The sequence below is a fragment of the Taudactylus pleione genome, unplaced genomic scaffold, assembly GCF_031769625.1.
Source record: "Taudactylus pleione unplaced genomic scaffold, aTauple2 ptg000093l, whole genome shotgun sequence".
NCBI lineage: Eukaryota > Metazoa > Chordata > Amphibia > Anura > Myobatrachidae > Taudactylus > Taudactylus pleione.
In genome coordinates this window covers 3,843,421-3,865,408 of record NW_028284495.1, presented here as the reverse complement: position 1 = coordinate 3,865,408, position 21,988 = coordinate 3,843,421, and the positions used below count along the sequence as shown (strand labels likewise).

Below are 21,988 nucleotides of genomic sequence, written 5' to 3'. Positions count from 1 at the left end.
CCTTGGCCAATTCACATTGCTTGTGACATATACCATACATACTCTATTTTGTGCACAAATGTGGAGGATGGGGAAAGACAACCCACACAATAGGCACATTATGTAAATGTGGAGAACACCAAAGCAAACTTAATGAGCATTTATTAATAGGTTCTATCATTATCACATCCAATCTCATTCATCAGGTGAAAGAAGTCAAAACAATATACAAAAATTGATGAAATATATCAATACACAATTTACAAAACATTGAGTTTTAATGAAAAGCTATATAAAATGATAATGAAGCACAAAGTTTAACAGGAATGAAATTCAATCCAACCGTGTATTCACAAAATAATGAGTATTAATGCTTCAGTTATCAGTATTTTTCACTTCATGATTAGGAGGACATTTCTAACATTGGAAACATGGGAGGAATATTACATTTGTTTCACAATGAAAACTACAAATTTAATGTCTGAGATTAAGCAGGATATTTATAGCACACAACAATACAATCTGGATGTTTTCTTAAGTAAAACAGATTTGCAAATGTTCATACAGAAAACAAGATGCCACACTTGTATTGATAAAAGTTTAATGTTGACTCCGTTATAAAAAAAATGAATATTTTTACACTTGCACCATAAAATTGGGGCCTCCTTTACATGTCAAAAAGAGGAAATTTCACAAATTTGGTCTTAAAAATCCCTAGATCTTGTGAATTGAATCCAGCTAAAACAAAAAAAAGGTCCTATTTGAATTGCTTGATTGCAAAAAGAATTTCTTCCTCCATTTGTTCTCTGAAAACTTTTTCTTTTAGCAAAACTGAAACCAGACAGACAAGAAAACCATTAAATAATAATTTGGGTCAATCTGTGTTCCTTATAAGAATTCATAGAAACACCCCCTATCCAATGAAACAGGAGAGGTCATGATGACGTGGGGGAGGGGGGCAAGAATTTCGTAAAAATGATCATGAAAGTTTTTGCTGTTTTTCTTATTCCAGTACTACAATTGGGTCTATATGATCTCTCACAAAAATAAAAAAAGGAAAAACTATTGAAGAAATAACCCAAAAACAAACATGTCATAAAGAGAAATATAAAATGCACTTGGATAACCTAATAAATAAAAAGTAATTAATTTAAGAGCACAATGTAGCTACAGTCAGGGTCAATGTGTATATACACCCATGTAAAAATGAGATGCACTTTTTAAATGTAGATTTGAAAATAGTCCAAAATATTTATGGACAAAGCATCAGGGGATGTTAGATAATTCGAAAATTGTAAAAAATAAATATATATCTTACCTTCCACCGATTTCCACATTCATTACACAAAACAAATGTCGTCATAGGTTCATCAGCGCTGCGGGTTTGAACCTGTAAACGTAAATAAGTGTCAATTGCAGGAAGTAGAAATATTCCAAAGGGATAATACTAAAAGTGTTGCAAATGAAACAGAAATGATAGACAAATGCATAAGTGCAACAACAGTTCTGTGCAATAACGGAATTTGCCAGCGAAAGTATGAAATGAGAGTTCATTATAAACGTAACTATGTATATTATTAAGTTTCTGTTCTTAAGGGATAGGAATACATTTACATTTTACACTTCAACAAGTTAATGGTAGTTACTTTATTATATACCCAGTTATTATGCAGTTTGTGAGATGAATAGACTCTGCAAATTAAGCTCCTCCCACTACCACCAATAAGGCAAGAAAACTACAAACAGTGACCCGCCAGCCAAGCACCTGAATAATATGGTACAAAATTACATTTCTGTGCAACCGCTTCAAAAAAAAATTAAAAATTGCAGCTTAGTGGAAGCAGGTTCAAATATGGCAAACTGAAGATACTTAATGTAAGAATGTAACAAGCCCTTTCTACCGTAACAGTGACTTCAGGTGTAAGCGAATACATTGTGCTTTCTCATTATTTTGCAGCTACAGAGAAGTGTAGAGACTGGCTCCAGGAAGCAGTGTGCCCACATTACCTGTGTGTAGGTACAATTTTTCTTTTTGCATTTGCCACAGGTAAATAAGTCAGTCTCTGTGCCGCCTGTCCTGGCCATTTGATGCTCTCGGATAGCCTCCTTTGTCAGATTTTTCCGCATCTCTTTAAGTTCATCACTTGCCATTTCCTGTACACAATCAAAAGAGAACACCATGTTTTTGTTTGGCAATGCCATCTTCTAGTCTTCTCTGATGTAGTATCGGCAAGACACCACCAACTTACTGAATTCTGTCAATAGTTGAACGAGCACTGTCAGTAAATGCAAAATTATGCTTTGTATAGAATGTGAATGCAAAATGAGATTGCAATACTCAAAGTAGATATGTTGTGAAGGTTATAATGAGTTTTAAAAATCTGCAATGCATGCACAAAAAAATATAATAAATAAAGTAACTGTGATGCTTTAAGCATAACAGTTGCTTTATATGTTATTATATATTTTTGTGCATATATATTTGTGCAGTATACAAAGCATAATTTTGCATTTACTGACAGCGCTCGTTTACATTCAACTATTGACTACTATCTCCTAACTGAGCTGCTATACACATATATATAACCAGCACAGACAATTCAATTTACTTCCTATTACTGAATGCAGTTTGGAAACAATGTTTTCCAAATAATGCATTCCTGAATCTACCATACTCAAATTGGTCACCCTTAAGAGTGTTTCCAAAAAGCAGAGTTCCTACGGATGTGCATCACAAGGTAACCAAAGCACCTTGTGACACGATTGCACGGTCACTTAGTAGTAACCTATAACAAGCATACTGTCGTCTTCCTCTGTGTGCAATTGATTCTTTCAGAGGGCTAATATACTCACCTCTGCCGACATCCTGGCAAATAGATCTGGACCAATGTTGCCACAAAGGACATTTCGCCTCAAGTTGGGATTTTTTGCATCCTTCAAGTTGGCGATTCTGCTCCGCACTCTGTTCTTGTATTTTGCATCTGTGTTTTTAAATTCTTGGAATACAGGTGAAGGAATTATTAAGGAATAATGATGCATATAATGCAAAGACAGACATTAGGAGATGGAGAGCACACTTGGAATTGCAGGGATAGGCCACACCATGAATGAACAGGAAAACCATTGAAGCTTGGTACATCCTTAGCATCTCAACTCTACATCCACTTCAGAACCACACATAATAATGACTACCTGCAAGGTTGAGTATAAGAAAATGAAGATAACGTCATCGTACATCTGCTGACTTACTAGGCCTACTACTAGGTAATGTTATACTAACTTATTTCATGCAGATCAAGGGCCGTATTCAATTAGCGGTGGAAATTGACCTTTTTTCGACATTGGTGAAAACGGTAGTTTTCACAAAAAAGAGGCGAAAAAAAAACTGGATAAAAGTTTTCTCCATCCCAGACCAGGTGAAAAAAAAAAAAAGCAAAATCCCTATTTTTGGCTAAAAATGTGGGGATTTTTTGCAGAACCCTTTGGTCACCCCCCTGATGATTAATTACCGAAAAAAAAAATTGTAAGTTGTGTACTTTGGCGAAAAACGACCGTTGAAAAAAAACAGAAAGCAATTTTTTTCCAGGCAATTACTGTTCCACGTAAATTGGGGGTACATTAAAATGCGTGCAAGTATATTTTCCTGTTGTTAAAAAACAAATTTAAAAACCCTTAAAAAAACGCCTGCTGTGACCACGTGCGATATTTAAAACACTTGACACATCCACATCGCCCATCGAAAAATCAGACCCAACACGTTAAAAACCATTTTCAACTATTTTTGTTTTTTTTTCGCCCCCAAAATTTGCGCGGTCATTTTTCGCCAAAGTACACAACTTACGAATTTGTTTTCCGGTAATTTATCATTAGGGGAGGTGTCCAAAGGGTTCTGAAAGAAATGCCCACATTTTTAGCCAAAAATAGGGATTTTGCATTTTTGACACCTGGTCTGGGATAGAAAAAACTTCTCTCCAGTTTTTTTTTCGCCGCTAATTGAATACGGCCTCAAGTCTGGTGAAATAACAGTTTGTATGGTGGTAACAAAGCCTCATTGCTAAATAAAGCACCCCGGACTGCTGTATTTTGGTAAATTAGGTATGCTTTTCTCTGTAAACATAAAATGTGTATTTGTTGTGAGTTTGAAACATAAATCAACCAATTTACCATTATGTTTAAATTGCAGGTGTATTGTCAGGCTCATCTTTGGATAGAAATACTCCTGTAAGATATTATTTATAAACTGTGGAAATCTGTTGTAACACTGAATGTGAACCAATGATAAAAAATTGATAACCTTCCCACTGGCGCTGGCCAAAAAATACAAATAAAAGTCAATGAATGGTGACCCTTCCTTTGTAAATGTGACGTATGCCTCCTTTCTCCTTATTAAGGCCAGTCATCCATACATGTACATCTATCAAAAAATAAAATCTATAGTGCAACACTTAATATCACATTTCCGCATTAAAATGAAATTCTTTAAAATGTAAATTAGCATAAATGCATATGTACAAACATGATCTACTGAACCCACTTATAAGAAGTCCCGGATCATTTCCTAGTGGCACCCAGACACCGGATATTCCACATCTGGCACTGCTGTACACTTCACAGGGGTCAGCGTTGATAGACGTGGACGATCCAGTGTCTGGGTGCCACCAGGATATTATCCAGGACTTATTCTGGCGATAACACCACATGCGCATAAGAATGGTCCATTGTCAGTTCTTTCCTTTGAGCCGGTAATTGTTTCATTTCAGACACTGTATAGAGTATTTCATTTTAATGCGGATCCGTGTGATATTTTATATTTTGAGAACTTTTACTAAAAGTGTTGCACTGTACAGTATATTTATTTTATTTCTTGATACATGCACGTACATAGCCACTGAGCATCAGTGATTAAAAGGAGTGTGAAGAAGATTGAGTATTTCCTTCATGTGGATGACTGGCCTTAATAAGGAGGAGAATGGAGGTATACACATAGTCTTACCACTAGGCTGTTGTGCCGCACCCTGCTCGATTTTAAAATGGCATAATGCCCCCTGCCCTACCTGCCGGCGTCCTGCCATCCCCACCTGCGGGGCACAGTGCTCCCCTCAGGTGAATAAATGCCATGCGCACGGCATCTATTCACAGTGAGGGGAGAGCTTGGGGGCAGGCCAGCATGTTCCCAAGAATGATAAAAAAGGGGCGCATTTTAAGGATATGCCCCCTTTTCGCATAGCCACACTCCCCTTTTCGGCCACAGGCGACAGTGCCAGACCTAGCATTAACTACATACATCACATTTACAAGAGACGTGACACTATTAAGTGACTTTTATTGTATTTTGTGGGACAGTGCCAGTGGGAAGGTTACCAATTTTTTGTCGTTTGTTGTGTCTATTGAGATTTGAGGATCACTTCAAGATACGCTATCAAGGCTGACTGTTAGTTGCGCACAAGACCAACCCACTCACATTGGATATCACTGAATGTGAGCAACCTTTTAAATCAGGGTTTCTGAACTCCAGTCCTCAAGTACTAACAACAACAGGACATGTTTGTGGATCTCTTTAATCATGCACGGGTGAGTTAATCTATGTGGTTGGGTTAGCAATTATCCCATCTGCTTCCAAAGACAGGAGATGCCCCAAACACGGCCTGCTGGGAAAGCTTGAGGCGGAGAACCAATGTTTGTTGCTCAGGCTGACCAGGTGGTTCTATTGTGGCATGACTTAGCCTCTAAGTATTATTAGTAGAGAACCTTTGATGAGCAGCCAATATTGGGCACCCTTATCTATAATTACCAACATGTCTGGAATGTGGGCTGCTCATAACACCAGTTGTGGTTTCAAACATTAAAAAAAAATATATGTTTAAAAATCACACACACACATTTTTCAACTCCAACAATAAAAGGATATCTTCCTCAATTTGAGCCCCCAGCTCCTCATCATCTGCACCAATGGTAATGTAGTCATCTACAATAAAAAAGAGAAAAAAAATAAATGAGGTTATGTAAACTAGAAGTTGCAGTATTTTGCTCAGTGACTGCGAGTATTCCACCCTTCTGCAATGAAACTACTACAGTACATAAGTACAATTTAAAAAGGAAGAATAAGATGGTACATTTCCAGAAGAATAAATTGCAAACAAATTACGCAATTTACTTTAAATGACATCTACAGATGACAGAATAAGCATTACAAAGGGGATGTAGTCGGCAATCCAGAGGTCGGGATGCCGGCGGTCAGAATCCCGACCGCAGTTGGCATTTCAGCTCCAGAATCCCGACCGCTGACATCCCCACGGTAAGTATTAGGGCTAGAGGTTAGGCACTAGAGGAAGGTGGTTCGGGTTAGGCTGCGGGAAAGGTGGGTTAAGGGGAGAGTTAGGGTACTTACCTGCAGGCGTCAGGATTAGGACACTCAGGGTGCCGATGTCAGTATTCTGACAGTCGGCACCCCGACCGCCCGGATCCCATACTCAATCCCTACAAAGTATATGTCTCCTTCCCGAGTTGACTTACTGGCAGTCAGTCAGGAACCAGACTGTGATATTAGGGTCAGACTGATGTACAATAAATCCTAAAATACACCTACAAAAACACTTGTGAGCCAAGAGGTGCAGTGAACGGTGGTCTACTGTCGAGGGGGTATAGTTATATGGTGAGATAAGCTACACCTGGTTTACGGGAAAAAAAACAAGTGTATATGCAAGAAAAAAATACCACTACTTAATTGCTTGTTTGCAGAGGTAAAAGTGCATAGCAGTTCTATTACGTAGGACGCCTTTACTTGGTATGTTTTAGAAATCACCCACCACCTTAAAAGGAAAAGAAATGCCAGTAATGCTATTCTCATTGACTACTTGAAGCATTTTTCTAGAAAACAATGCAATGTCCAGGCTAGGCAATGCCTTCATCAACACAAGGGATGAAGGTCTAAAATGCGCCGTTTATTTTTTTAATATACCCACACATGCCATGATCCTCACCAATTGAACATATGAAGGATAGCAAAACTTCAGCCTCTTTTTTCATTACTGTTAATAAAACATCAAATGAATGGTGCCAAATCCATGTACCGAGTACCAGACACTTGTATAATCTATAGCAAGACAGGTTGAAAAAGGAGACTCGCAGAAGCCCAATGCACAGTTAGAAGGGCCACTATACAGCTTATTTAAGTAGTTCTATAAAGTAGCTTCTTAAAGAAGCTGCTATTTCCCCAGTCTGGCTTTGCCACCATTTTCCTGCTAGGGGTGGGCGGTCTGTTTCTGGATGCCCACTGCATAACGAAAGTCTTTAAGGTCGATATAATTAGGAGTGAGTTGAGTTCTCATACTGCAAAAACTAGCATTGTATTTTCTGAAGAACTTTGCATTTTTCTGTTTGCAGCTCCCTGAGTAGGTGAAAAGGTAGGGAAAAAAAAAAAGTCAGAGTTATGGTATAACATACCTTAGATATCTCCTCTTCTTCGAGGTCCATAGGGTCCACAGAATCTACCTTGGGGTAGCTAGTGGAAACGACCCATTGCACCAAACAGCTTCTAGCTTTGTAGCTCCCAGCATGCATCGGTCCTCCTCCCTATATACCCTGCCACCAGCCACAGGCATTCAGTCTCAAATGATTGTCAAGTTTCTTATGTCACCTCCTTTAAAGAGGATGCTGCAGGAATGGGTAACGTAGTGCTCCTAATCAACCTTGTGACATGAGCGTCTATCGTTGGGGGAATCTCCCATTTATTACACTCACCTAGTGTAAATGGGTACAGAAAGATTATATTCCTTGTAGCATGAAAATGCTTCCCAGGAGTATTCCATGCCTCAGACATAAGATTCGTCAGTTGTTCAGACTGAGGAAAATACTCCTTAGCCACCTTCTGCCGTCTAAAGACCACTTTATCTGACAGTGGGGCCTCTTGTTCCTCTATACGGAGGACAGATCTAACCACTCTCACCAGAGAGGGGACATCCACCAGGGACTGATTGTCATCTTCTACTAGACTCTGATCATCAGAATATGAAGAGGAATCCGTGACCTGAGGCAACTGATAGGAACCTCTCTTATGCCACTGCTTCGCCACCACCTGTCTGGCTGCTGAGGAGCTATAGATGGTGGCGTACTCTGACTAGAGTAAGCAGTACAATTAAACCAACAGGAATGCATGGGGGGCATATACATAGAAGGATGCAACTGCTGTGAATACCCCATAGCATGGGGAAACACCGCAGCCCGAGCCTGGGCTTCTGCGACTTTGTCCACTAAGTGCGACAAAACCTGATACCACCCGGATGGTTCTGGCGCTAGAGCTCTAGATGTACTGGCCTGAACAGGTAGCTGTTTACAACAGAGGCTACACAATCCCTCCAGGTTAACATCCTGATAGGCCTGCTGAACAAGACATACATGATCTGAGCACAGGCACATCATCCTTCTCACCTACACCTTTAGACATGACAAATGTTTAAATGCTATATAGTGGTGCTGGTGTTTTCGGCCCCGGTGGAGGTAGTAGGAGTCGCAGTACCTGAGTTGTTTGACGCCTGGTACTGCTAAACTCGGTAGTCAAAAATACTAAGTAAATCATAAAAGAAAAAAAAAAGCCTGGGACTGCCTAGAATGCCCCGGTGTTGTAACAGGTACGTATGGATACTTGCCGTGCACCAAACAAAAAAACTGAATGCCTGTGGCTGGGGGCGGAGTATATAGGGAGGAGGACCGATGCATGCTGGGAGCTACAAAGTTAGAAACGGTTTGGTGCAATGGATCGTTACCACTACATACCCCAAGGTAGATTCTGTGGACCCTATGGATGCTGAAGAAGAAATCTTTATTTTAAGGTTAAACCGTCATGACAGTGCCATGAACTGCCTGGGGTTTTGCTCTTTGCTCTGGTGCTTCTAGCACACTCTGGTCTGTATCTTAGCAGTTCGTTGAATCAGTTGAGTGTGCTACAAGCACCAGAGCAGAGAGCGACACCCCAGGCTGCATGGGTTGTGACAGGTGCAGGGTGCTAGAATGAACACTACAGTGTGTTACAATTCATGAATAGTAACCATATGTCAGCATAAATAAGGTAATCCGCACAAAAAATCATACATATTATATCTAAAAATATACCAATTGAGTAGCTTTTATATTCTATTTCCAGGTTCTGTACCCAGATGTGGTATGATATGTCGAGGTGCAGAATGTCACTACCATCATGTAGACATGTGTTATGAATATCGATATTCAGCATACCTACATGTTCAGAATGTCGACAGTCATAATTTTAACACTACTATTTTTACCTGCATCTAACCCTAATTGTAGTCTAACCCCAACTACATGTGCCGACACTGACTGTCAATATTCACAATGTCGACATTTTGGAAATGTTGAGAATGTAATATGACTTGTCGACATACCAACAACCGCCGCCACTTTACCGCCGATGCTGGTGGAAGGGACCAGGTGGTCCCTTCACCAGGTACCCGCCGAACTGGTGACCCGGCAGCACGGATGTGTCCCGCAGGGGACACATCTCCTCTGCCTGCCCCTCCAGCTGTGCCAATGCTGGGATCAGACACTTGATCCCAGCACAGCTTTCCACTGCAGCAGCCAATGAGAGTCTGTCTGACTCTCATTGGCTGCTATAACAAACAGCGTTGTGTCTTTCTCTGCAGGGTGGCCAGGTCCCGGGGACACGCTGTGCTGCAGCCAGCTGTCAGGGATTTGCCACATCACAGCTTGTCCCCGGAGACCCGGCTACTTTTTTAAAGCAAGTCCCCACTGCTCAATCCCGGGTAAAATCCGCGCTATAGCGTGTATTTGCGAACACTGCACAGTAACACAGGACGATGCCATATACATCTGTTGTACATATTAGGGATATTCAACAAGTTCAAAGAGTACTCAATACATGAAAACCAGGATTGTGAATTAACCTAAAACAGTAAAAAACTGAAACGCTGAGCAAAGTGTTATCCACACATTTGTTTTTTTTAACAGTGTGAATTCCAAGATAATGTTTCTGTACACCTGTGTGATGGGTGGGGTAAATGGGGTAGTCATAGATTTCTGTACATCACTCACTCTCCCACATTTTTGTTAGAGCATGTATGTTAACACGGAATGTCAAATACCTATGCTTATGGTACATAATATGACATACTTTCATTTTGAAGCCTATTTGCAAAAGCTGGTCTTGGGGTTCTCCCTCTAGCAGCTGAACTATATGAGGACATCACCAGGTCCCAAGCACTGGATATAGAAACTGCTCCAACCACACTGATCGCACTGCATTCTATGCTGTTACTGGACGTTAATCGCCTGAAAAGAAATTCAAAAGATTTCTTGCCAATGCACTGGAAACAAGATACCACTGACTAACCACCTGATTCCTGTGTACAATATAGTGTGCTGAGAGAGTCGCACACACTACATGGCCAAAACTATGTGGACACCCCTTCTAAATAGTGTGTTTGCTCATTTCAGCCACAGCCATTGCTAACAGGTTTATAAAATACGACACGCAGCCATGCAATCTCTTTAGTCAACCTTTAGCAGTAGCTTGGTTTGTACTCATTGATTTAACTCACTGGGGGCAACTCCATTGTTTACAGTGGCTCTCTCTTTTGGGTGCCCGATAAAGCAATTCAATTGTTGCTCCACCCGGGCACGAATAGCCACGGCTGCACAGATTTCTGCTCGCAGCCTCTCGAGGTGGAATTTCGGGCACCAAAGCAGTACTTTAGACAGATTTAGCCGCTCCGCATAGTTAAACCCAGTGTTATACTGAATCGCCCCCACTGACTTAATCTAGCACCTTTCTATTAAGTAACTCATCCAATTTCTCCCCTGATAGAGATGTCCTGTGCAACATAAGTGCTGTTATTGTGAAGCTGAAACATCTTGGAGGAAAAAGAGCTCAGTAACGTGATAGACTACACTAGCTGACAGAAGGGGGCCAACGAGTGCAGATGCACATAGTGTGGAAAAATACCTTTCCCCAGTGTGCAACACTCACTACTGTGTGTTCTAAACGGACTCTGGAAGCAACATCGCCACAGAAACAGTTTGTCGAGTGCATCATGGATTAGGTTTCCATAAGCAAGCAAACGCACAGATCATTAATGTCAAAACTTGGCTGGAAAGTGTAATACATTGGACTCAGGAGCAGTGGAAATGTGTTCTCAGAAGTGACTAAACACTGGGCCTGGTTCAGAGCCGGACGCTCTGACAGAGCACTCGCTCTGAATCAGGGCCGGCCTTCTGTTTTTTTAGAACGGCCTCCTGGCCGCTCGCATAGCTGTGGATGACCATCGGGCTTGCGACGAGACCCTTGTGGTAGGGTCTCGTTGCCGGAAGCCCCAGAGTGCTTTCGGCTCTAACAGAGCCGAAAGCACTCCCACTGACATCACTTGTGATGTCAGTGGGGCCGGCCCCAGACGGTAGGCGTTCCCATGGGAACGCCTCCGTCTGGGCAGCCACTCCCCCGGCCCGCCCACCAAAGGGGGCGTGCTGTCACTCAACATCGACAGCACGCCCCCTTTGGTACGAGACCCGGACCGACGGTTTGCCCGTCGCTATCCGGGGCTCGCGCATGCGCACGACGGAGCCAGCTCCGTCGTGCGCATGCGCACTGGGCCACCGTCGACCCGCTTGCGAGCGGGTCTGAATCAGGCCCACAGTTCACTGGCAGTATGATGGCCGAGCCTAGGATTTTGGCAGTTTACATCTGTATGCAGCAAGTGGCATCTCCCAACTATGTATAAAGAAAAGATCTACAGTCAAGAAGGAGGAAAATAAAACTATTTTGATGATGTAGCTTTCATGGCTAAAATCTTTTTCTCCACGATTTGCCTTCGGGAGTTTACATACTGGGGGATATGGAATATTCATTAAGACGCACCGGGCTACAAAAGTGACCAAATTAAAATGGATCTACCAGGACTGCGGAGTATCTCATACTGTTCTCTGCATCCATTGATCTGAGAAGCCGATCTAGTTTGTTGCCTTACATGACAGGTACCAGGTTACCTACATTTAGGACCGGCACGGACATTTCTTTAAAGCAGGGATGCGGAATCTCAGGCCCGGGGGCTGTATAAGTCTCGTGGAATCATTTGGTCTGGCCCTCTGAGCTTTTTTTTCTGCTAGCCTCAGCTGGCTAGCAGGGTGCCTAGAATCCTCAGGATGCTCCGGGCATTGCTGTAATCAACGGCGATTGTGGCGTCACACGGAGGGGTTGTGGCCTGCACCGGACCCGCGAATAATGTTTTATATATATCAAAATGGCCCTCGGCAGAAAAAAGGTTCCCTACCCCTGGTTTAAAGTATCTAATTCATCTTGCCTCATAAGACAACAAATATGATCACTGATTCACAGAAGCCCAATACAATGAGAAGTGTTCCAACATGTGCTTTATATAAATTGAGGCAGTCTCCAGAACATAAGAAATGTACATCTGAATTTAGTTCTCTGTAGGACTCTGTAGTGAGGGTGCTAACACTCACCTCCTGTTTTAAGGGCTGTAGCAAGTAGTTCTCTGCATTTAATCCTGACAGGGTCTGATGTGCTGGGAGCTCGTGGGAAAGAAGTAATGAAGCTTTCAGATGGGGCTGCACACTCTTCCTTCCGAATGCCAAAATTACTGCTTGAACTGCTGGGAGAAAAAAAAAAAGTGTAATATGTATTTATCAGGTTTACCAAGCATTTGACCCCCACAGCTCTGCTACATGTGGGTAGTGGGGCATTAATTTAAAATGTTGTAAGAGATATCCTTTAGAATAAACATGCATGATGTTTGGATCCCATCATTGATCATAAACTGAGCAGTAGTTGCCCTCCACAACAGCTGAAAACACAGCCATTCAGCCTCCACCTACTAGGATCTCTGTCCCTGATAACTTGATGTGCTGGACTCAGGCCGTGCACCTGTCACATAAAATATAACAGGAGCTTTGTTGGCTGAACCAACATTCCTGAAAATGCAGCCCATTACTTCACTAAGAACTAGTGTCACAGAGTGCCTTAGCAATAATACCCAATTTATAGTGATTTGAGGGGCTGCAAAAATGGCTGGCTCTATATATAGTTGGTAGGTGACCATAGCAATAAAATGGTACTTAATCATTATACGAGTCATTGCAGTTATCACTGCGATCACTACCATCTCAGTGCCACCTGGTCTGGGCTTTGTTCCTCTCGCCCTTGCTGTCAGCCCCCCCCCCCCCCCATCCCCCATGTTTCTATTCCCTTCATCATCTGCCTCTAGTCTGTTCAGTATATCCACCTGTGTCTCCACACAGTACTGGTGACATGCAGCGGCAGGGCTCTCACAAATATACAAGGAATTTGGTTCAGCTGTTCCCGGGAATGACAGGTGGTCAATTGGCAGCAACATAACTGACAAGTACCTGTAAAATAATCAGCGATTCCCCAAACACCTGCCTAGAGGCCATCATTGCTCCTGCCAGCAGCATGTTGTCTATGGGCAACACACTGTATTTGGAAGGAAGAAAAAAAATCTGCAACAGGAGATTGCCTAGTCCCATCTGAGGCAACATGCAGTCCATGATGCAGGGCTTGACAAATTATTCTAAAATCTAGGAGCCAGGATGAAAGTGTAGGAGCCAGACCAACCCCCCCCCCCCAAAAAAAAAAAATTACAGGAGTAAGGAGCACAGCTGTGTGTTATGCAACTGTTATACACACTATACTAGTCTACAAAATGGTCACAGTTGAATGGATACAGTAACATGGAGGCTCACTCACTCCTCTGCACAGCTCCCCTGCTCCACCCTCCATTAAAAACAGACCACATTTCACATAAAACAATGGTGCCAGAGAGTACAACAAAACCCCCCTCCCCTCATGGTCACAACACTATCCCTCTGAAGTCGCTCCGCAATCCCTGGCTACGCATAGACCCTACTACCAGAGATAGTAGACAGACAGCCGGGATGTACAGGAGGATCAGCATAGACTGGTAAAGACAACAGGGATCAGAGCAGGCCAGGAAGGACAAAGGCACAGCAGCCGACACTCAGCACATGCACTCCTGTGCATGATATGAACACCGCAGTACTATATCTCCACCAGAGCTGATGAGGATCTGCTTTCTCCCTCACTGCAAAATCTGGTAGCCATGGCGACCTGGCCCCTGGGATTTGTCGAGCCCTGCCATGGTGACCCCAGCATCAGAAACAGCCTCCCTACAACCCACCGGGTCACCAAATGGCAGATAATATTTTACATTTGTGGTTACTGCTACTCAAAGTAGAATTTTCAGTTTGGGTGGCTTTAGAAAAATTCTAAATACTACTACTCTTCATACCGCAATATTACACAGGACACAAGGTCTCAACAGTACCTCTCTTCCCTAGCCTCTGGGCTGTTCTGGGCAGGAGAGGCCTGCTCTTTCTTCTTCTCCTCTGGATCTTTGTCAAATGAAGGGCCATCTACAAGAAAGTCAAAATATGCTACTTATTGATCATATGGTTTGTAAAACACTTTATATGTAAACAGTTGGAGCTATGAAAGCTATGAAATACACAACTACGGTCATTCTTATTTCCCCTACAATAAATGAAATGTTTGACATTCAATGAACAATACTGCTGCATATTAGTATAACCAGTATACAAAACACCATGATGTCATAGTAGATGCAGCAACATATACATATAGAAGCTTCACGAGAAATTGTTTTTGCTATGTGTAAACTAATATACTTAAAATAAGACTGACAATTTACATTAATTTTAATATACAGTACATAAGAGGTAAAATAAATTTAGCAGAGGAAAAAAAAAAAAAAACACTTTCTAATGGGAATTTGCAGAAAAGTATTATTTGGCAAATTTCTCTGCAAAGATTCGATAGAAAGCAGGGCTCCCAAGTCACCTAGTAGTTTCTTCCAGGATTTGATGAGGGATTTGGCTAGAGACGTCACATCTTCATTTGCACTTTGTTTACGGATGGCGTTCACAGACATTCCGATGCGTGTGGACTGCAAATACAGAAAATCCATTTTGAAAAAGGAAAGTAAATGTTCTGGACGCGATCACATGGAAGGCTTCAAATGCCTTTGGAAAGAACACAGCTTTAGAGAATACAAAATGTGTAACTGTTCCTACATAAATATAAGCAAACTTCTTTTTTTGCGTGGTTTATTTTGTAAAGGTTCTAAAGGACTAAGACTGGAGAAGGAGTAACCAAGAGGCTAACTTTAATTCCTGATCATAAGGACACCGGGGAAAGGTAAGTATCAGCCGCTTTTGGGAGGGAAGAGTTAAGTATAGGCAGCCCTGGGGGACTTAAGAGGTAGGCTGCAGTAGGGGGGAGGTTAGGTCCAGGCACCACCACGGGAGGGTTAGGTAGGGTTAGTATAAGGGTGCGGGAAAGGAGGGTTAGGGGGTAAATAGGACAGGGGAACATTACTTACCGTTCCCCTGTCGGGATGCCGCTGTCAGTGTACTGATAGCCGGCATCCCGTCCATCGGTATTTCATAACGATTTGATCCAAAGCTGTCAAATTATTATTGTAAATGAAAAATACACTTAAAGTTAATAGATAATTACAAGTATCTGAACTTTGTCACGGTAAGGGAAATGAATAATATTGTGGTAGGTCTATGTTTGATGTCCCTTTAAAACAAGGGTCGTCATGAAAGTGATAAAGCACCAGACAAGTCATAACAACTGAGAATATGATATGCAGTACAATAAACTTTGAAGTGCTAAAGTTATTTACATCTGAAATTTAGGTTTAAGGGCACCCTCTACAGGTTCAAAACAAAACCATCAGGTGCACCACAAAGTAAAGATAGTAAAAAGCTAAAAACATCAACTTAAAAACAAACTTTTTCTTTAGTGAAGCTACGGCCTTCTGCAATACTTGAGAATAATTTCTTCCAATAAACAGATAAAACAGAAAAGTTTGAATCCAACCTGCCAGGATTTGCGATATTGGATCATTTGATCAGAAATACTGTAAAATAATTACTAGTGGAAGAGAACAATTTGAACAAAAATAACTGATATGGCACACTGCAGCTAAAAAAAACAGGTCATTATATTCTCTGAAATATGGAAGTACCACTGAGCAATGGATACATTTTCATCAGAATAGATATGCAATGAAGTAAAGGCAATATATTGACTTGCATCACTAGATGAAACAACAAGTGCTGAAAGGACAGCAGCCACCTAATTATTTCAAGTGAGTCTTTTGGTATAAGAATGTTTTACAATTATACACCTATAGAGATTATATCCCTAACAGCTCCTAGGCATAGCGCGGTCACTATAACTAATTAATATCTCAGTATAGTCTTCTTTCTACAAACAAAAATATATTCTAGTATCTGTTCCACTTTTAGGAACTTGCATTACACAGCTCGCAGACAAACACATAATTAGGTGCAATGATGAGACAGCCAATTCTTAGTCCTATATGAAAATGTATCCACAAATGGTTGTAATACAAGAACATATAACAATTTTCTCTTGTGGCAGATACTATAGTAAGAGACAGACTATTAATAAACATTGATATTTAACGCAGAATGAGTTGCAATTAGGACTTAGGGCCTGATTCAGAGATGGCTGTCAATGCAGTACGCAGCTGCAAAAATATGCTAATAGTTCTAAAGCTTACCAGAGCATAAGGACGCCCACTGTTAACTTTTCATATGCATACAACGTCGCTTACCTGTGTAAATATCTAACATCGACGCACATCTAGCGGCCATCTTGTCCTGGTGGCAGCTCTCCTGATACACAGAGGGCTCTCATGCAATGTAGGAGACCGCAAGGGCTAATTTATGCACGCCCATGTAACAGCGTTTAAATGGTCAGACACACCTTCGTTTTACTGACCACCCCAGTTACCTCCCCCAAACGCTGATTACCTGTCACTCACTTTGCAAATGGATCTTCTGTGCGTGCAGAATCACAAGACAATCGCAGCGCGTGGGCAGTGCGGCTTGTACGTATGCGCAATGGCAAACAATTGCTCGATCTGTGTAAAAATCACATTAGCATCCATCTCTGAATCAAGCCCTTAGCCAGGATTTGTACATTTCTTTAGTAAACGTGACCAGTGATGCACTTGCTCCATAGAGCGTCTTCAAGGTACAGTATGCACAGGAGTCATTAGTACCACCTGTAGATCAATTGTGTTCGGTGCTCCACACTATATATCAACAAGCTGGGTCCCCTTGTTCCAGAAAGCCACTTATTTAAAAGAAATATATTGCCACCCTTTAATTTATTCATACCTATGAATTAACTGAGGTTACTAACACATCGCCTCTAAGCTTTACATGTGCAGGTTTTCCTTATAATAATGTACCTATGCTTCACTCACTGTATGGTGAATAATGTACAGTAACCCCTCCAGCTGACCACTAAGGAAGCTCCATCCACTCCATTAATTAGTCATTTTAACAATGTCGAGACCACAAATGAAACATACTACATCCATGATCTATCCGTCATTTGGTAAAATTACTAATGTTTATAGTGGTCCAATTGTTGTTTTGACAAGAGTGCTAGCTGTGTGCAGCATCTGGCAAGTTAGTGTTGAAAGACTAAATATCCTAGCTAAGCAGCTGAGTCCCAGAGAACCAGACACTGGAAGCACAATGGAGTATAATCCGTGTGGTCCTTATGAACACAAGTCTCTGTTTACTCAACAGCACAATGTTCAGAAATTGGTGTGAAAACTAATCTGAGACACAAGAGTATGGAGAAGGTAAAAGCTGGAATCTTCAATGTAGCTATGCAACTCAGGGAGGTGTTGGGAAACATACCTGAAGAAGCTCCAGAGTCATAGGGAGATTTTTAAGCTCTTTTAATAAATCTAAAGCCCCGGCCTGCATAAAGAAATAAAATGGGAAAAGTAAATATATAAACACACAAACATTTCAAAGACCTACAAAAATGAGTGTTCATTTCAAACTGTATGCATTATGACAAAATTAAATTAATTCTTGAAAATCTGTTTATGCTTTGCCAGCATGGAGCCCATGAAGTGCCCATTTTACATTCACATGGTCACAGTGCCAGATTAAGAACAGGGTAGCCGGAGCAGTCTCCCAGGGGCCCCAACACATAGGGGGGTACCCACACAGCTACATCACCAGCATCAGACTGACTTGTGAGGGTACAGACTGCAACAATACTGTGACAGGTGACAAGCAGCGCAGGTGGGAGGGGCTAGCTAGTTAATGGCTGGAGACACACATGTATGAAGACAGTTTTTATATCAAAACTCTGGAGCATGACAGCACATCCCCGGCAAGCAGGAGAAATAAGAAGTTCTCAAGCAGGACCAGTGGCATAATGTGAACCGGGGGCACTGTGGCATGTCAATTGGAGCATCACAGCATGTTCAACACTTTTGTGGTACTAGGGGTATTTAAACCTTTATAAAAACATTGCCAGCAGTATATCATTTTGACAGTTTTATCTGTAGGGGCCCCAATAAGTTAGTTGCCCTGGGGCCCCCACAAGCCTAAAGGTGCGTACACACTGGGCGATAAAGTGGACGACTTTGTCCACTTTGTCGTCCATTTTTAAGCCCAAAACGATGAACGATAACGATGACGCGCATTCCCGCGGGTCGTTCGTCATCATCGTTCATCGGGCTGACATGCAGGCCAACCTGACGATCTCGTCAGGTTGCTGCATGTCAGGGAATGGGGGAGAGAGCCCGACGCTGAACGATATCGTTAATGATATCGTTCAGCGGCTGTGCTCAATGTCATAAACGACATTGAGCACAGCCTGCCGGGGACACACTAGACGATATCGCTCAGGGAGCATATCGTCTAGTGTGTATGCACCTTTACATCGGCCCAGCATGGATGCACCTGTCAGATAGATAACAACCATATTAGATCATTACCAACAGGCTTCACAAGCATTACACTGACATTCATTTTACATTTCAAAATGAAAAGCCTAAGGAGCTAATGTGCTGATGTAGGTGCTCTGCATACACTGTCTGCACACTGCCCCTGCTGTGGGTATATAATAACCCTCATCCCCTTGTTTACCATAGGAGAGCGCGCACCTGGTGTTCCCCCGTGTCGGGAGCGCGCATTTGGTATTCCCCGGTATCGGGAGCGCGCAGCACTGGAGGGAACCATGATTCCATAACATGGAGGAAGCTGGGGTAGGTGTACCACAATGCACGCAGTGACCGGCTGCACGGAGACATGAAGCCCGGGCTAATACAAGCCTCCAGGCCACCGCACACAGCGGCACTCACCGTGTTTTTCTTCTGCACCATGCGCTCCATCTTTTTAGCTATGCGGATTATCTCCTCCCCGCCGGCCGCGCTCATCTCTGCAGCTGCCCCCTCGCCGCTCTCACATGCACAGGCGGAGGACGCGCGGTTACAGCGCCGGTGAGAGTTCCCGCTATGGGCGTTCTACTCCTCTGCTGCACACTCCGGAAGCTCCGCACGACAGTAGCAGAAGGCGAGGACGCCGCTCTCCTGTCACCATACGCGACGCTCTGCCCCTTCCTGCTGCTGCGACACAGCGCATCTGCTCTCAGCTGCTCTGTATCTGATGTGCGCCACCCTGCGGCGGGACATGGACACTGCACTGACTGTCATTAGTCGCAGTGTGTCCACCTGCTTGCTGGGGTTGCTGCTAACCGCAAACAGCAAGGCAGCCACATCCCACATCCATCACTCACCGGCCAGCTATGGAATGGTCTAGGTAATGTGAGGAAATACTCTTCTGGTTTATGGGAAGTTACACGTGTTGTGGTACAGGTACAATTGGCATAATAATACAGAAAATGGAATATACATGATATATATCACATGAAACAAGTCTCTACCAGTGCAGTGTTCTCTTTTATTTCTTTCTCAGGATTGGCCAACCTGTGGCTCTCCAGCTGTTGTGAAACTACAAGTCCCAGCATACCCTCACATCGATCATCTGGTGAAGCATGCTGGGAATTGTAGTTACACAGTAAGCCTCTAGGCTTTATATGTTCATATGGGATGTCGACGGTCGGTCGAAATACTGTCGACGGAATCCCGACAGCAGAATCCTGACCGCCAGCATCCTGAAGGTAAATATCGGGGCTTAGGCACCTGGCAGGGGGAGGTTAGGTTTAAGGTGGTTATCGTGCCGTGTATGGGCACGATATCGTACCTGATATCGTGCTGCGCGCTCCCGCGGGGTCGTACATCGCATCCCCAGGTCTTTCTGCAAAACCATCTGACCTGGGATGCGATGTACGATCCCATTCAAATGGTGGAGGGGGGAGCCGGCATATCGTGCGGTCTGTGGGGACCGCACGAATGCCGCCAGTGACAGCACGATCCGTCTGATGACGGATCGGCAGTCACACTACACGGTACATCGCACCATGTATGGCCAGCATTAGGCACTAAGATGGGAAGTTAGGGTTAGGCACTAAGGGGAGAGGTTAGGGTTAGGCACCATAGAGGGAAGGTTAGGCACCAGGGAGGGAGGGTTAGGGGTAAGGGTTAGTCTTACTTTACTTAAGGGTGTCGGGATTCTGACTGTTGGGATTCTGACTAGCAGCATCCCGACCGCTGGGATCCCATACCCAACCCATTCATTTTTATTGAAGACCAGTATGTAGAATTAATAAAGAGCATTACATTTAACTGCCATTTTATAAATATATATATCAATTTCCATGTAATTTTGTTCATAAAATCTAAATATACCATCAGAATTGTGGTATCGCGTAAGGTTTTTAAGGTATTTTGAAAGATTAAAATTCAAAAATGAAAATTTTAATAACAGTAAGTGCTTGGCATGACTTCCTCCTGCCTGCACTATAGGGGGAATTGAGTATGATGCCGGACGTCGGTATACCGACGCCGAAATCCGAAGGTAAGTATACTAGCCTAAATCCGGGAATGGGGGGTTTAGGATTAGGGACCTCCCGGGTGTGTTAGGGTTAGGCACCACCGTGGGGAGTAGAGATGCGTATGACTAGCACCAAATTCCCTGTAAGATCCAATAGAACAACAGGGACCTTTCAACACTGCCCCCAGAGAGTAATTGTGAAGACATGGAATAGTTCCAGCGGTATCTTGAGATCTGTGTTGTAGATAGATTTGATCTTGTTCCCGATGTATCCCGAAATATGTGAAAAAATATAAAACGAATATCGTGTGATACTGTTAAATGGAATATGTTAGATTCAATGAAATTGAAAATGCAATCACCTTTTGTAGTTGGTATATGAGTGTTGGACCAATTTCCACCGTGGTCCTACGGTGGTTGCTAGATACAACGTTGATTCGATGTGTTCTTGGATCACTCAGGAACGGTGTCAGTCATTAGGGAGAAACAAACGTAACATGCAAATCAGTAAACCCAAAAGAAGTTCTCCAAATTTCTGTAGAGTAAGATATAAGCCTTGGACATTTATTTTTAACAACCGATGTCCGTCGGTTCTATGGGATTAATGGTCCTTGGATCCAAAAGACTGATTTGTGAAAAAATCAAATTGCTGTATTTTTTTTTATAAAAAATACTTTTATTGGTCCATAATTGGTGTAACCTAATTTACATCAATAATCTAGCGTTTCATCGGTATTTGCCTGGACCTGCTTTGCCCATTTATCATGGTGAAGCAGGTCCAGCCTTTTGGCAGAATGTATTCTTTGTTGTGCCGAAGAGGGAAAGTGTTAATTCACCTCTCCATGTCGACTGTTCTGTTCAGCGTTTCATGTTGTACTGCGCATGTGCCGAGTCATATCCTCCCAGCGGCCCCTGCGCTTGTTTGTTTGTGCATGGGTGTTTCACAATAGACACTGCTGCGTTCATAACAGACCAAGCATTATTAACAAAAACAAAGGGGTCGATCCAATTAGCCGCGATGAACTCACCGACGTGAGTCATCGCGGCAATGGCCGGACTTTACGGCAGCCCGAAGGGTGCGAGATGCCGATCCGTTGCCGGCATTTTAACGCTGTTGCAATGGCAACTCGCACCCTTTGTGGCTAATATTTTTTACTCTGTA

At 42.8% G+C, this 21,988-nt stretch overlaps 1 protein-coding gene across 2 annotated transcripts; it reads right to left on the bottom strand.

The window, feature by feature from the left end:
- Nucleotides 1-238: 238 nt before the first annotated feature.
- Nucleotides 239-19,526, bottom strand: TCEA1 (transcription elongation factor A1). Of its 2 annotated transcripts, none has more exons than XM_088469536.1 (10): nucleotides 19,236-19,526; nucleotides 17,773-17,835; nucleotides 14,861-14,966; nucleotides 14,328-14,415; nucleotides 12,469-12,617; nucleotides 5,888-5,944; nucleotides 2,833-2,987; nucleotides 1,987-2,133; nucleotides 1,298-1,369; nucleotides 239-810 (listed from the first exon to the last, which is right to left on the bottom strand). In XM_088469536.1, exons 1-10 carry the CDS (start codon nucleotides 19,308-19,310, stop codon nucleotides 802-804), a joined length of 921 nt encoding a protein of 306 aa, XP_088325662.1. In that variant the 5' UTR covers nucleotides 19,311-19,526; the 3' UTR covers nucleotides 239-801. The 2 variants fall into 2 exon arrangements, with proteins under 2 accessions (XP_088325662.1, XP_088325663.1); XM_088469537.1 differs by having other exon boundaries at nucleotides 12,469-12,614.
- Nucleotides 19,527-21,988: the final 2,462 nt, after the last annotated feature.

Coding starts and splice junctions, on each gene's coding strand:
- TCEA1 (XM_088469536.1), bottom strand. CDS start 19,310: ATGAGCGCGGCCGGCGGGGAGGAGATAATCCGCATAGCTAAAAAGATG. Junction 14,967..17,772: donor TGACTCTGGAGCTTCTTCAG/GTATGTTTCCCA, acceptor CTGTATTTGCAG/TCCACACGCATCGGAATGTC. Junction 12,618..14,327: donor CCAGAGGCTAGGGAAGAGAG/GTACTGTTGAGA, acceptor TTTTTCTCCCAG/CAGTTCAAGCAGTAATTTTG.